This window comes from Cenococcum geophilum (genome assembly GCF_001692895.1).
Source record: "Cenococcum geophilum 1.58 unplaced genomic scaffold K441scaffold_94, whole genome shotgun sequence".
NCBI classification, from domain to species: Eukaryota; Fungi; Ascomycota; class Dothideomycetes; order Gloniales; family Gloniaceae; genus Cenococcum; species Cenococcum geophilum.
Genome location: NW_027137652.1, coordinates 284,265 through 299,429, shown reverse-complemented (window position 1 = coordinate 299,429; position 15,165 = coordinate 284,265). Strand labels below are relative to the sequence as shown.

The window sequence follows — 15,165 nt, the reverse complement described above, 5'->3', positions numbered from 1 at the left end:
GGCTTATAAAACTAGAGTAAGTTAATAGTAAAGCCTTAAACGCTTAAAGGAATTTAAGGATAATACCTAAATTTATAAGTTAAATAATAAGGTTAAAAAAATATTAGTATATAAATTGGGCGTAAATTTAGAAGTTAGTGGCGGTTAGTTAAAGTTTTAGATTAAGTTTTATTATAAAGAAGTAATTTAAGATTTATAATAGTATTCTAAGAGATATTTTTAGTAAAATAAGAAGTATAAGTAGTAACTTCTATGTAATATAATTGGCTTAGGAGTCCACAAGCGTAATACTAGATCTTTAGCGTTACGCTATAGCGGGATTTCTCCCCTAGGGTCTAATTTAACGTAGCTGACTAGAAAGCGAGCTACCCTATATAGTAATAGTATATCCATAGTTACGTTTATATAGCTAAATCAGCGGCTAAGTCACGATTACATGGGAGAGGAGGCCCGTGCGTTTAGCGACTATGGATATTACCCCATATCCACAGTCGATTTTTAATCGCTAGTAATACTGCTCTCTTAATACCTATCGAGCGCTATACGTAGAGCCTGCTAAGCGCTTTCTACTTATACTAGAATGGTAAGAATCGGCCGTAGGTTAATAAAGATATTCGCGTTTTAAGTTGCGCGCCGCCATTATATAAGCACCCTAAAGCACCCTATTAAACTTATACGGCACTAAAATAAGCCCCTAGGGGGCTATAGACAAAGGTTTTAATAGAAGACCTCTTAGTATCTTATTAGAGGTTATATATATAACTATTTTAAAGCTTTTTTATCCGCTTAAAGCCGTTTATAAAGCTAATTTAGCAAGTACTATATTTACTCCTGCCGTAAATTAACCTACTATATAGCCGCTTCCTCGCTAACCTTCTAAACCTATATAACCTACTTAATCTCCTTAATAACCTTAAGCCGTAGGGAGTACTATTAACCCTTTTTTTACTAGCTAGCCCGCTATTTACTGCCCTATTTAGAATCTAGCGCTATTATAAAAGGATTACCTTCTAGCCCTTTAGTCTACTTATACTAAAGGGCCTATATAAAGTTTACCGCGCGGCTTATATAGTATATAGGTAGAGACCTAAACCCAGGCTCTAGCTATAGCTACAACTACGGCTACGGCTGCGGCTATAGTAGCGGCGGCGGTAGTAGCTGTGGTAAAGCTATACGGGAAGGAGAGCCTATAGCGCTTGCCAAGGCGGACGTATATTTACTAAATCCCGTAATAAATAGAGCTAAAGGGGCTACTTTTATAGGTAAACGCGGGGGGTTAGTAGACTGGCCCTAAGGCTATACTATAGCTAAAGGGGCTTCTAGTTAAAATATAAGGCCTCTAAACGTTAGTAATTAAAGCTATAAATATTAAGCCTACTAGGACTTATCTAAATAGTTTAATAAACCCTTAACCTCGCTAGCTGTCTGCTTATATTTAGCGCGTAGAGCCTTTAGTTAGTTAGTAAGGAGTAGTATAGCTTAGTAAAGAATTAACAGCTAATTTAGGCTCCCCTCCTCTTCCTATAGGTAGGGTTTTAGATTTTACGTAAAGGCCTTATATGCCTTATACTAAAACTAGAGTAGCTCTATACTAGATAGCTTAGGAATATCTTATAAAAGGTTATTAAGTCCTATAAAATGACCTTATAGAGGTAAAAAAGAAGGTTTGTAATCCCTATAGCGGTAAGGTCGTTAATCTAGGCCAAAACGGCCCTTTTATTTATCTAGTTTAGGCCATATTATTAATAGTAGTATATTAGGCGGCGTAATACCTATATAGCGGATTTTAAAGCAGCCTATTTATAAGGGGTATTCTACTATTAACCTTATAAACTTTTATAGGAGAGAGTTTAAATAACAGCCTACTATCTGCTCTTAGTTTTACCTCCTAGCGCGCTAAATCTAGTCCTTACTAACCCCCTTTAGCTCCGCCATTTTAACGCTAGCGCTCCGCCTAATATATATCTTCTTCTCTAAGAAGACGCTAATATACTAAAAGGCCTTTATAACCTAATCTTGCTATAAGTTATATAAAAGGGCTACCTCGTAGTCCCTACTGCTCTTAATTAGGCATATATTATACTATACTAAACGCCTACTAAAGTCTAGAAATGGCTCTATACTAAAATCCTAGCGGTATAAAAGATAGAAAGCTAGCCTACTAAGTATATAAATAAGCGGCTTTTTGTTCCGTAGGGCCCTAATAGTCTTAAGGCGGCTATACTAGTTCTACTTACCTACGCGTATAGTAAATATTAAGGGTATATAGCGCGTAGGGCCTTTACCTTTAAATTTAAAGGTAAATAGATCTAAGATCTTGGCGGAGCGTTTATTGCCGCTATAGGTAAATATATAGTAGCCTAGTAGGATATTAATAAGCGTGTAGAAGTAGTACTCTAGGGATAAAGCGGCGCCTTTAGCATAGAGCTTGCGGCAGACGCTCTAAAACTCGTCCTTAATATAGCTATTAAGGAGGATATCTCTACCCTTATCGGCGAACTGCTCTTTCTTACGCTACGCATCCCTCTACTATAACGTCTTTAGGTACTCCTTAACGCTATCCTCCCGCGGAGATAGGTGGCTATTTATTTCTATAGCTTTCTGCATCTAATAGAGGTCTATTAGAGCGGTAATATAGCCGTAAACTAACCGCCACAAAAGCCGCGTCTCCTCTTAGGGTACGTTAATATTAGCTTTATAGCTTTTCCCTTTTAGGGGCTAGCTTGCAACCTCCTTAATAAGGAAAAAAAGTAGCTTATCCTCCGTAACGGTATTACTATTATAGTACTACTTCTATATATAGAAGGCCTAGAGCTAGATAACGCATTAGCAGCGGGCCGCGATGCTTTTAGGAGGGGGGTATTACCTTAAACTCCTTCTGCTTTGGATTGTACGTTAAAGACGTATTCTTAGGCCTTGCGGCATACGTAAGGGCGAGGACATGCTGCGCGTTAGCGCGTAATTCGGCATTATTGGTGATATTGATCTCTACGCGGTTGGTTAGCGCTATCTTGTATAGTAGGTATAATAGTAGACGTGCTGCCGCGATCGAGGGTTAGGCAGGGAGGACTTTTTTATATACACTTGGGGCCCTAATGGCCCTAATTACCCTACGGTCGGCGTCGATCAGCGGCTCGATCAGTGGGTGGCCCTTGATACGCGTATCTCCACAGCTTGGCGCTGGTGGCGCTGTGGAGATTCTCGAATCTGACCCAGGTGGCTGGCTGAACACGTGACTTTTTGGCTGACCGACGATCAGCCGGGCAGTCAATACCTCGTGACCTTTTTGCTCCACAATCGATCACCCCTGCTTTGTCATGGCAGACTACAGACAGCTGACAATACCAAATACGTAGTTGGACTGAGGCTGGGGTAAAACCGAGCACTGCCCGTAACTACCCTTGAAAGATAAGTGAAGAATAGCAAAAAAGTCACTAGCTACGGCATGCTCTATAAAAGATCATTTCCCCTGATAAAACCAACCACAGATATCTCTCATGAGTGCTGATGTGTATCCAATCCCTCCGTTATTCGTGAGTCATGGCCGCTAACGCCTGACATAACCTCTCTTCACCTGATAAGACATCCATCCTCAGATGCCAGCCCCGTCAACACCGAGCAAAAATGTGGGACATAGTCAAAATTTGTCAAACCTAAACAACCATGCAAGGCCGACGCCAGACGAAAACGGTAATGCAAGAATTATGAATGAGATCGAAGTTATCGAACGCCAGTGATGTTACCACCTACAGTATTAAGATTGAGTAATCGCCGTAGATTTTTTTCCATAGACTCTATTTCAGCCGAATTCGTAGAAGCGTAATTCAAGTTCTTGGGCGAAGGAGATGTCGCATTGTAAGAGTGAGGATTTACACCATCAACATTAGCGGCAGAGGATGTATTTTGACGAGACAAAGGATGAAATGGGAGCCCACTGGGTATCGGTTCGGGTTTGATTCCTGAACGAGCTCCGAACGTTTGTCCAGAGAGCTCGGTTGAAACGCTTGGAGGTAGGCTTGCTGGTTTCATAACGGTTTCCAAGTAGTTGCGAGACATGGTAGATGCGTTAAGGTGGTTAGACACGCGTTTGTGTGAGTCGGCTGACGATACCTGTGGTTTTACAACCGGAAATTCTGAATGTTTGGCTGTAGGTGAAACTGGATTAATTTCCTTGCGAAGATTGGAGGTTCGCTTGATTGAATCCGACTTGGCTGCTTTGAAAAGTGGAGAGAGATTTCGATTCCCATAGTAAAGCGAGGGATTAGGTGCCGCGTTGCTTTGAGGAGCTGGAGTAGTTGGCCCCGAGGCACTACGCGTAGCAGATTTGGGTTGATAAAATGGAGAAGGCGATTGTAATCTTGAGGATGGCTCCGAAGGAATTCTATCAGGGCGAGAGAGAGGGGTTGATAGTTGAGATCCTGGTTGAGTGAATGAAAATAGAAGATCCTTAAGCGCTCGAGCATCCATTTCATGTCCTATTGCGCCGCCAGTCTGAGGGATCTGGGAAAGATCTGCGACCGAACGATTCGTCATGGGTGAGGTTGTTGCGGGAACATGCGGGCCAGCACCACTACCATCCAATTCCATCGAGAACAGTCCTTTGCCAGATCCATGGGAGTTGTGGCGTGAATGGTGTAGTCGATATTCACTCCCGGAGGAGTCTTTGCCACTAGTTTCAATGTTGGATGTGCTATGATTAAGCTGCTCATTGGTATTGGGAGTAAAGAGGCCACTGCTTCGTTTAGCCTTTTCCTCTCTATCAGCCTTGAAAAATATGTCAAGAGGAGATTCTTCATGTCCCTGTGCTTCACCATTTATCACTGGTGGTGGAGATAGTGGTGACGAAGTGCTGTCTGATTCGCTATCTAAACGAGACTGCAGACTTGATTGATACGTGGTCCCAGGAACGGATTTTGAAAAGAACTTTGGCATAGGCAATGCTGACGGCGCTGGCGACGCATGAAACGTTGGTCCAGCGTAGGCTGTTTGAGACTTTGCAGGTGTGGAGTTTTGCGCCATTGGTGACTGCATGATTTGAGAGTCTTCGTTAGGAGGAGAGTCAGGCAGAGTGGCAAAAGTTGCTGTCTTATACGGAGAATGTTGGGACTGATTGTAACGCTGTCTTCCGGTCTTTGTACTGTCTGAGACCGTGCCGTCGTCTCTAGCATGGTCATTCAGGGTTATATTCTGGGCCGAGTTCGCCTGTCTAGAGTCATAAAATGGAAACCCGTTCGACATTGCTTCGGCTTGTGGGGTTTGGTACGAAACGGTGTGGTTGTTGTCATGATTGTTTCGATTGTTGCGTTGACGACGTTGGGCAGTCTTTCCCCCGCTAGCCGCAGCGGTTGGAGTTGCGCTCTTTGAGTATTGATGTTTGGCTCGTGAGGCCTTCGGTGGGGGAGTGTGAGTGGGGCTCGACATTATTCAAGCGGATGGGAATATGAATCAAGTGGTAGAAGCAATCGAGCTTGGCTCGGAAAGTGATTGTGGCACGCTTCGGACTATCTAGCGAGTAGAGGGTCGACTTTGGTACGATTGATTGATGTACCGGTAATAGTGTCTAGTGATTTTGACTTTATTCGGTCTGGGTGATTGGAATGCGGAGACTTGGATGAGGTGAATGAAAATGAAGAGTTCGGGGAGTGCATCTCCACACTTAACGAACCGAGAGCTTGAGAGCTTGAGGAGTTGTAGAAAGAGAGGGGGGTGGGAGAGAAAGAGAAAAGAAAAGAAATATATGATGGAGAGGATAGAAGGAACAAAGTAGTCGAAGAGAGGAAGGAGTCAGAGGTGGTAATGACTTAGGAGCTGGACAGGGTGATGAACGAGCTGCCGAATTCAGGCTAACCGCTTTAACCTTTGATAGGGCTGAGCTGCGTAACACGAAGGAAAACGAATGCAAATGTGTGCATTGAAGAAAAGTAATAAATTGTGGCCAAAAGGATCTTAACCATGAGCGCTCAGGGTTAAATATGTGCTGTGATGAAGTTCCCGTGATTCTTGGCTGACTTAAAGCTCCTCCCAAGTATACTCTCCACCCTCACTAGGCGGCCGCAATTCCGCACACCCAAGAGCAGAAACAGCCTTGTCTTCGCTTTTACCCAGACAACTCCTACACAACACTAGCCAGAGCCATTATCGATATCTTCTTCTATTCCCTCACCTCTACTCTTACTGTCTCAAGTTGTTGCTTGAAGCCCGACTCGACCAGCAATAACTTCCCTGGCCACTACCTACCCAACATACTCTTCCACCGAACTCGAATTATCCATACTATACTATGCACGACGTCGATATGCCCGACATTCCAGCGCCAGCGCCTGCTAAAGCCAAGACATCAAAAGCGGGGCCCAGTGGAGACAGTACTAGTGACGGTAAGAAGAGGTTTGAAGTGAAGAAGGTAATGGAATTTGATGAGAATATACAAGAGACTCTTTGTTAAAATGGCGTGGGCGGCTAACGAGTGGTAGTGGAATGCTGTGGCTTTGTGGGCTTGGGATATCGTAGTCGACAACTGTGCCATCTGCAGAAATCACATCATGGATCTTTGTAAGATACGGCCGCTATTCATACGAAGATGAGCTGCTAAATTCCGACTAGGTATCGAATGTCAAGCGAACCAAGCATCTGCCACAAGTGAAGAGTGCACAGTTGCTTGGGGTATATGCAATGTATGTCTAACTCTCCATTTTATTCTATATGTGCTAACTCTTACTTCTAGCACGCGTTCCACTTCCATTGTATCTCTCGCTGGCTCAAGACTCGACAAGTGTGCCCCCTTGATAACCGAGACTGGGAGTTCCAAAAGTACGGGCGGTAATCGCTCCGCTTTGTGGCTTTCGTTTGGTCATAGCAGAGCGGGTTTTTGTAGTGGAACGGCTAGACATGGAGGAGACTGCTGGGAGTGCTGCTACAGCTGAAGCTCTCATTTCGGCATTTGATTAAGGCGTGTCTAGGGACAAACATCGGGATCCATCGCTATTAGCAATCGTCTCTTCAAGGTTCTGTAGATCTGCCTTGCAGGCTGGAGTCATGTGGCAGTTTGTGAGCTCGTGCATTGCGTCACATGGGATAACAATAAGGTAATTGGGCTTCATCAAATAAATAGCCTTCAAAGCTCGATTTGAACCATAACGTCATTTTGGGAGCACAGTAATGCCCGGCTTGAATGCTAGAATGCACCTGCAACCTCCCAATTCGAGGTATTGCATATCCCTTGTCAATTAACCTTTCTGCCATCCACCTCGATATCTAGGTCCGAAATAGCATTGTGGGGAGGCAACCATGCAACGGGATTCTTGTTGTAAAAAGGCCACGGAGGAACAACAGCAACAAACGCGAGGGCTGTACCTCCTAAGCCTATCCAGAGAGTTTTGTAGATATCTTGGGTAGAAAAGCCGACAATGAAGGCAATTATCTACTAGGGTTAGAAACTCGAGGCAAAGGCATGTTATAGGAGAAGCTTACCCCAGCAGCTCCAAGCAACACGGTAGTAAAGAGTTCCGCCAGATGTTGGCCTTCGAAGTCCTAAGGGAGGTGAGCAACATTACCGGTATTCTAAAGATCCTTTGCACTTACAATCTGGCCTTCGAAGGCATCGCGTACTTTCTCAAGGAGCTGGTCGGTCATGGGGGTTGTTCTGTGTTGATAGGTTGCGATGCCGCCTGCTGCGGGCTACTTTGATGGAGGCGGAGGCGATCTGTCTTCGAGGGAGCCGGGGTGTGGGAGCCGCCTCTATGACATACGCCCGTGGGCAAGGTCGGCAAGTTGTGAGATATCCAAGGCTCTGACCAAGAGTTTCAATGTAATTGGCCAGCTATCCTAGAGCAATGTATCGCAATTGGGGAATCCCCGATTATTCGCTCACATTTTCTTCAGCATCATCAGACAGGAAACCTTTTGATGCAAACTTTCAGCTGGGTCAGTGCGCCTCTCTTCGCCGCCGCCCGATGGTCTGTGGCTAAATCCCTTTTGTGCTTAACCTCAAGAACCTTTTTTCATCCGCTTTTCCTCTCCCTCCTCGCTCCTACAACCACGATCGCCCACTCGGACCATTATTTCCTTTGCAAACAATCTTTCATTCAGCGATCTCTTTCAGCAAAATAAGCAAAACGTAAGGCCCGCGGCACTCATTCCGCTTACCAAAGTCTACGGCCCGACCGTACATCGAGCCACCAAGTCGAAACGTTAAAAGGGTTATCTTCCTTGCGACTGATCTCTTCTAGAGATTCACCTCCGTCATCGCCGACACCTTTACCAGGCCTCTTGACGCCTTGGCGTCTCAGAAGAACAACACCATCAAGTTGGCGGGCATTAACATTCACAAGTTCTCCTTCATCCGTCCCCTTCTCGGCCCGAAAGCCTGGGTCTACGGAGGCGACTACAAGAAACCTCCATAACTGGTCTTCGATATCGAATATACACTCATTCCAAAGAATTGATTACACATCCGCGTAATACTATACGTCACATTGGCGTAGGAAAGAGGAACGCAAGCCTCGGACCTCATACGGCTGAGTGTAGGGCACACCCTACGCGAAGCCCTTTATTCAAATTGATCCCCTTCGCGCGGTGAGCGCTCACAAGCGGCTCGCCAATTGTACGGATCTTGAGCTCCGGATTCGACCCTAAACCCGTGAGAGGTAAAATCAAAGCATCTACATAGCTCATTAAAGGACACTAGCATTAACTTTTAGTAAATTAGACCTGCAATGTCTGATACTCCAAAGTCCGAGAGGTCTCAAACGAGATTCAGCACTCCTGTGTCTGACCTTGATGACCATCGTCACCAGCCGGTCTCGTTGCCCAGAGTGGAAGTGAACGGTGCCATGCAGTCTAACCCTGGGACCAGGAGAGGTACACATGTTAGCCTTCAACCTATGGAGAGACCAGATCTATTGCAAGTTAACGAAGCCCTAGAACGACATGGAATGGCAACGAGGGACTTCGAAAATGTAATTGTGGATGATGATAGAAGCAACCATGGCTCTTTTCTGGGAGACAATGCTTATGGGAGACGGGGGTCGGTAGCAAGTCCCATAGGAGGCCGAAGGAATACGTTTCGCCGACCTCGTGATCAACAAGTGGAGAGACTCTCAAGATCAAGGGTTTCATCTACGACATCTCGCTCCGTGTCTCCGCCTAACTCAGTAGATGCATTCGCTGATCGTCGTCGCCGCGATCGGGCCGGAACTGTTAATAGCCGGGCGCCTTCTGATTTGGACTTGACCCTTCATCGAACCGTGTCAGGAAGCACTCACATAAGACGCCCTACTATTAGTGACGAAAGACCCAATGATCTGCAGACTGATGTTGCCTCTCGCCACAGTTCTGCTGAAGAGGACATTTGCTTCCCAGTCACGGATGACACAAGCAAAACTACCCAGATCGACTTTGAAGAGTTGGAAGAATTTGTCACCGAGGCCCATGAAAAAACACCAATCGTCCCTGCCCTGCGGCACAAGGCGAGTGTAGGCTCCCAAATCTCAAATCCACGAATTTTCAATGATCTCCGTCCGAAGTCAGGCACGCCTACTGTTCCAAAAATACTCACTGAAGCACCAACTCCTAGTGGGCGTGCGTCGGATATCGCACTAGATGAGAAGTTCGCTGATGCCGATATTCTCGCTCGTTCACTAAATTTCCAACGACACCCTAGCGTAAATGAGGTGCCTCTCAATAGATGGACATTCTTTTCCTCGGAACTGGATGACACGATTCATGCCGCTGAATTGGGAGGCCTCCTGATGCCAGGTGAAAGGTTCCGCGATCTCTTTGAGCTCTCTCCCGAGGGTGGCGTCTGGTGGTTAGACATGGTGAACCCAACGGAGGAGGAAGTCTTCGCTATTTGTAAAGCGTTTGGTGTGCACCCACTCACCCGTGAAGACATCACCACTCAAGAAACTCGCGAAAAAGTGGAATTATTCCATTACTACTATTTCGTCTGCTTCCGGTCTTTCTACCAGATGGAGAAGACGAGTGAGGATTTCCTTGAGCCAGTGAATGTGTATGCGGTTGTGTTTAAAGAAGGGTTGTTGACCTTCACATTTTGTGAAAGTCCACACGCTGCGAATGTTCGCAAGAGAATAGGGAGGCTACGGGATTATGTTTCGCTCAGCTCGGACTGGATCTGTTACGCTCTAATGTAAGGCCTTTGCAGGCATACCTTATTGATTTACTGACACTGACAAATTATATAGTGACGATATTGTTGATACTTTTGCTCCTGTAATCCGAGAAGTTGAGCATGAGACCGACGCTATTGAAGATCAAGTCTTCACGGCACGAGTCGAAGATTCTCGCGTTATACTTCGTGCCATAGGAGACTGTCGGAAAAAGGTTATGTCCCTGCTCCGTTTGTTAGGTGGAAAAGCCGATGTTATCAAAGGGTTTGCAAAACGCTGCAACGAGAATTATAATGTTGCCCCACGTGGAGACGTTGGCCTTTACCTATCCGACATACAAGATCACGTTGTTACGATGATGTCTAATCTGGGACACTTCGAGAAAATGTTGTCCAGATCTCACAGTAATTATCTTGCGCAGATCAGCGTTGACAACTTGATTCAGGGCAATTCAGCTAACGTAACTCTGGGAAAGGTTACACTTATTGCCACAATATTGGTCCCACTTAACCTCATCTGTGGTCTTTTTGGGATGAATGTTCCGGTACCTGGTCGCTCGAGTGACAGCTTGGGTTGGTTCTTCGGTATACTAGGTGTAATTGCCAGTTTTGTAGTTGTCTGTCTTGTTGTTGCAAAGCGGTTGAAGTACATATAGTCTAGTATATTTTCTCGAGGTATTGTTTGCGTTATCTTTTCTTGAGCCTTTGATGTATATATCTAGAAGTGGGCATTGTAACAGTTCTATTCCCATTCGCATAGAACGGGGGCGTGTTATAGTTAGAATTTTATTGTGTCTTGTGGAATGGTTAGGCCCGGGGTTCTGATCACGCCTTAGAAAATCGAATGAACACTATTCTGCCCCTATTTAAACATTTTACTTGTGCCAAACCCGGGCAAAAGTATTTTGAGGGAATATAGTGTCTATCACTCCTTTTTAGTTAGCAGTCCGTAAATATAATTTAATTTTGATAAGGCTAATTAGGTAAATTCACCTTCTTACACTTTAAGATAATCAAAGCTTGGACTTTCCAAGTCTTGTTATACTTTAATTGCAATATACCCATATGTGCAATAAAGTAGAACAGGGTTAAAGGGGATAGCCGCTTTTCGTGATGCGGAAGAGTTCCGGAAGTTGCAAGCCGTAATCTGTTTAATCGTTGCCACTACGCGTTCTGGGCGAGTCATTAAAACATATCATAAGGGTGCATGAACTGTAGCTTTCATAGCCTTTTTACACAACCTTCAATTACTTAAGGCTCTATTATCCCTTGCACCGATTTATCTCAGTAAGTGACTCAGACTGCAAGGGCAAACTGCAGGCGCACTTCACTGATACTAAAGTATCACTAGCCTCTATCTAAAAGAACGCCACTTTCTTTTAACCGATCAGCTATCTACTGACCTTAAGTTTGCCCTGTCGTCTAAGGGCCTATAGTGCGGAAATCTATGGTACTCAACTTCAATTTTCGCAATTTTGTATAAAACACACTCTCTCCTATATATTTAACCCTTTTATAACGACTAGTTATTATATAAATACTATAAGGTAAGAGTTCTTTCGCTTCTCTATCTATTGTACTAAATAACGGCGTTATAGCTATATTATATAAAATATTAAATATAGGCAGTCGGTTATATTATTTTATTTAAAACTTATTGCTCTAAGAATAAGTCGATAGGTAGGACATTAAAAAGGGTTAAAAAAAATTTAGTCTTAAATCGACCCTCTTATATTTTGTACTAAGGCCCTTAAATAATAACTAAGATAGATTATTAACTAACGCTAATTTGATTATACTAGTAAGGGTCTAGTAAAGCTATACTAGTTAAGTACTAATAAGATTTACTATTTAGGTTGCTAGCTAAGTCGCTTACTAAGATAAGCACCAATATTATCTTTAGAGATATAGCTTATATATATAATTAAGAATATTAGCTTTTTAGCGTCTAATAGTAAATATATAACTTTATTATTTATTATTATTTATTGCCTAATTTAGTCCCTTTTTAAGGTCTATATAGGCTTCTACCTACTATTTATAGGAAAAATCCCTAGTAAGGGAAAAACCTAGGTATAACCTTTTAGCTAGTCTTACGCGCTCCGCCTTTACCTAGCCTATTTACCTTTATAGTATATCTACCTTTTATACTATACTTTTAAGGTATTTTTAAAGGTCTAGGGAGTAGCAAGAGGGTTTAGTAATTTGCCTATATGCCGCCTTTAGTATAGTAGGGGTATCTAGTCCCTAAGGGGCTAAAATAGGGCGTATCCTCCTATATCCTCTTATTAGATCTTATACGCTATTTAGAACTACTAAAGCTATTATACTACTATATATAGGCTCCTATTTATAAAAAGTATTTAAGTAATATTATTTATACCTACCTTAGTAAATAGCTAGTCTTTTACTATATAGTAGTTATAGAAGAGTATTATATAGCGTATAGACTATATAGGCTATCTATCTATATAGTATAGTATAGTATTTAGGATATAGATCCTTATTAGCTATATATTTAGTTTTAGAACCTCTATCTATAGTAAAAAGGCGGCTATAGATTCTACTTTTATCTACCCTTTATATAGGGAGAGAGTTAGTATTAACTATAGGGTTCTCTATATAGTTACTTTCTACGCTTTTACTGCCTTCTTTTAGCGTTATTTTTATTTAATATTTGCCTATCTTATAAGATAAGTAGTAGATATCTACTTATACTAGTAGCCCCCTAGCCTCTATTATTATAGTAATACTCTACTAGCATAGCGCTAGGTCTCCGCTTAGTGTTATAATAACTCCTATATTTTTTTATTTCCCCCACCACCTATAGGTAAAGGGCCTTTTAGCTTATTAGCTTAGGCATAATACCCCTTTAGGGGGCCCTCGCTCCTTATAGATGTTTTAGTATTTAGTATATCTCCTTCTCTATTTAGTGGCCTTATACTATATTTTCTCTCTATATAGTAGTTATTTCTATATATATATTTAGTAATACTACTACTACTACTTTACGTTCTAGTATAGTATATAGTATCCTTTTATAGGCCTCTATAATCCTATATAAGTATTAGTTTTATAACTTCTTTAGCGGCGCTAGAGAGCTTTTTACTAATAGTTTACTATTTAGTCCTATACCCTAGATCTAGGCGCCGTATAATATTACTAGCCTTACTACTACTATATATAGTAGTTATATATATTTAAATAAGCGTCCCTAGGTTAAGGTTATAATTTGTAATATTACTATAAAGGCCGCTACTCCCCTATAAATCGCCTATATAATATACGTATTCTAGTTTCATTTAGTATCTACCTAGACCCCTAAGACCTTAAGGGTAGTTTCTAGTTTTACTTTGCAGCCCTAAATACTTATTATTAATACTAGGTTATTATTTACCCTCCTTTTCCTTATAAAGTAAATAAGCTAGTATTTATTTAGTATTTATTTAACGCTATATTATTTTACTTATATAATATACCAGTTATATACCTAGTTTAGCCTAGTATAGTTTTCTACTACTATATCTCCCTATATAATTAGGTTTATATTATCTATAAATTCTAAAGCTACTATTTCTTAGTTACAATTAAATATCTTTAATAGCTTAGATATAAAGAATAGGAATAGTATTAGTAATAGGGGTAACTCTTATAGGATACCTATAGGTATTAAAATTATTTTAATAATAATAATAATATTTAATTACGCTGTTGCGGTTCCCGTTAGGGTCCATACAGCGGGTCTATATAAGTGTATTATATATATAAAAAACGAACCGTACAGGGCCGGATAAAACCTCACCTTTTTTTGTTATGCGGCCTATATAGCCTCTCTTTTAATTAGTAACTACTAAGCACGAGTAAACGTCTCTTTAAGGCGCTATAGAAAAGCCATTTTAATGCGTACTCCTAGGTCCGTCCGGTGGGTATATAGCTAGGCCTAGGTTCTGTTATAACCATTAACTACTCCGGTTATTTAAGTAGGGCGTAGGCCAGCGGCCCGTAAGGCTAGTAGTGTAGAAAGTATAAAGGTAAACATTCTACTATATTCTGCCATATTCTGCTAACTTTTACTAACTACTACTAATTTCTGCTAATTTTTACTAATAGGGTAGGTGGAATATAGTGGAATATAGTAGAGGTTAAGGCGGTAAGGATAAATAGGTATTAAAATCGGGCTCTTTTACTGTCCCCTTCCTCCTCTTAAAGCGCTTCTTAGCCTTTTCCCTTCGCCCTAGCCAGCTCTCTAGCTAGTAAGAGGTATAGTAGGAGGTTTATCGGGAAAATATGGTACCCTTTCAATGGCCTCAATGGCTGGTGGTTAACGCAATTGGCGCGCAGTTGAGGTTATTTAGCAACTCGACCGACTAGCCTATGTCGTGTTTTTTTGACACGCAGCCTACGCGCAGCCTACGCGCAACCTGCGCGCAACCTGCTAGCAATCTACGCATTTGGAAACTATAATTATATTTACCTCTTTTATACTAATAGCATATTTTAAATAAATAAAAGCTACTTTAAAGCTATTTATAAGGCTAGNAAAATAAATATTATTATTTTAGATAATTTAATATAATATAGCGATGGTTCTCTTCTACCTATCTACCTATTGACTTACCTACTTGCCTACATTGCCTACCTATCTACATTGCCTACATATTTATATCGCCTACCTATCTATATCTACTTGCCTGTCTATATTTACTTACCTATCTATATTTACTTACCTATCTATATCTACCTACCTATTTATATTACCTACCCGTTTATATTGCCTACCTATCTATATCTACTTGCCTATTTATATCTACTTACCTATCTATATCTACCTACCTATCTACATCTACCTACCCGTTAGTATCTCCCTGTTTATGCCTACCTGTCTATACTACCTTAATTCGATTAATTAATTAAATCGTTTATAGTGTTCGCTGGCTAGTTATTATTATCTAGCTCTAGCGATAGTTGTCTAGTTCTGGCGATAGTTATCTAACTCTAGAGACGGTCGTCTAGTTCTAGTGACGGTTGTCTAGCTCTGGCGA

The 15,165-nt window shown here is 41.9% G+C and overlaps 4 protein-coding genes across 4 annotated transcripts; 2 read left to right on the top strand and 2 right to left on the bottom strand.

The window, feature by feature from the left end:
* Positions 1 to 2,762: 2,762 nt before the first annotated feature.
* Positions 2,763 to 5,879, bottom strand: K441DRAFT_375710 (uncharacterized protein). Its single transcript, XM_067641479.1, has 3 exons — positions 3,751 to 5,879; positions 2,867 to 2,988; positions 2,763 to 2,814 (listed from the first exon to the last, which is right to left on the bottom strand). Exons 1-2 carry the CDS (start codon positions 5,419 to 5,421, stop codon positions 2,896 to 2,898), a joined length of 1,764 nt encoding a protein of 587 aa, XP_067496606.1. The 5' UTR covers positions 5,422 to 5,879; the 3' UTR covers positions 2,763 to 2,814; positions 2,867 to 2,895.
* On the top strand, positions 5,852 to 7,022 carry K441DRAFT_375628 (RING/U-box). The gene is made up of 4 exons (XM_067641478.1): positions 5,852 to 6,400; positions 6,471 to 6,549; positions 6,601 to 6,671; positions 6,722 to 7,022. Exons 1-4 carry the CDS (start codon positions 6,281 to 6,283, stop codon positions 6,818 to 6,820), a joined length of 369 nt encoding a protein of 122 aa, XP_067496605.1. The 5' UTR covers positions 5,852 to 6,280; the 3' UTR covers positions 6,821 to 7,022.
* A 197-nt stretch (positions 7,023 to 7,219) lies between these two features.
* On the bottom strand, positions 7,220 to 7,799 carry K441DRAFT_623557 (microsomal signal peptidase 12 kDa subunit; the record flags this gene model as incomplete). Its single annotated transcript, XM_067646045.1, has 3 exons — positions 7,579 to 7,799; positions 7,468 to 7,527; positions 7,220 to 7,417 (listed from the first exon to the last, which is right to left on the bottom strand). The coding sequence occupies exons 1-3, from the start codon at positions 7,627 to 7,629 to the stop codon at positions 7,220 to 7,222; spliced, it is 309 nt and encodes a 102-aa protein (XP_067496604.1). The 5' UTR covers positions 7,630 to 7,799.
* A 1,120-nt stretch (positions 7,800 to 8,919) lies between these two features.
* K441DRAFT_671253 (magnesium transporter ALR1) lies at positions 8,920 to 11,099 on the top strand. The gene is made up of 2 exons (XM_067650399.1): positions 8,920 to 10,144; positions 10,200 to 11,099. Exons 1-2 carry the CDS (start codon positions 8,931 to 8,933, stop codon positions 10,777 to 10,779), a joined length of 1,794 nt encoding a protein of 597 aa, XP_067496603.1. The 5' UTR covers positions 8,920 to 8,930; the 3' UTR covers positions 10,780 to 11,099.
* The last annotated feature ends 4,066 nt before the right edge of the window (positions 11,100 to 15,165 follow it).

Bases quoted from the DNA above. Each gene is read 5' to 3' on its own strand.
- K441DRAFT_375628 (XM_067641478.1), top strand. From the start codon at position 6,281: ATGCACGACGTCGATATGCCCGACATTCCAGCGCCAGCGCCTGCTAAA. The intron at 6,401-6,470 runs GTAATGGAATTT...AACGAGTGGTAG, and splicing joins AGAGGTTTGAAGTGAAGAAG to TGGAATGCTGTGGCTTTGTG. The intron at 6,550-6,600 runs GTAAGATACGGC...AATTCCGACTAG, and splicing joins AAATCACATCATGGATCTTT to GTATCGAATGTCAAGCGAAC.
- K441DRAFT_375710 (XM_067641479.1), bottom strand. From the start codon at position 5,421: ATGTCGAGCCCCACTCACACTCCCCCACCGAAGGCCTCACGAGCCAAA. The intron at 2,989-3,750 runs GTAGGTGGTAAC...CCAACCGCGTAG, and splicing joins GATTACTCAATCTTAATACT to AGATCAATATCACCAATAAT.
- K441DRAFT_671253 (XM_067650399.1), top strand. From the start codon at position 8,931: ATGGCAACGAGGGACTTCGAAAATGTAATTGTGGATGATGATAGAAGC. The intron at 10,145-10,199 runs GTAAGGCCTTTG...CAAATTATATAG, and splicing joins TGGATCTGTTACGCTCTAAT to TGACGATATTGTTGATACTT.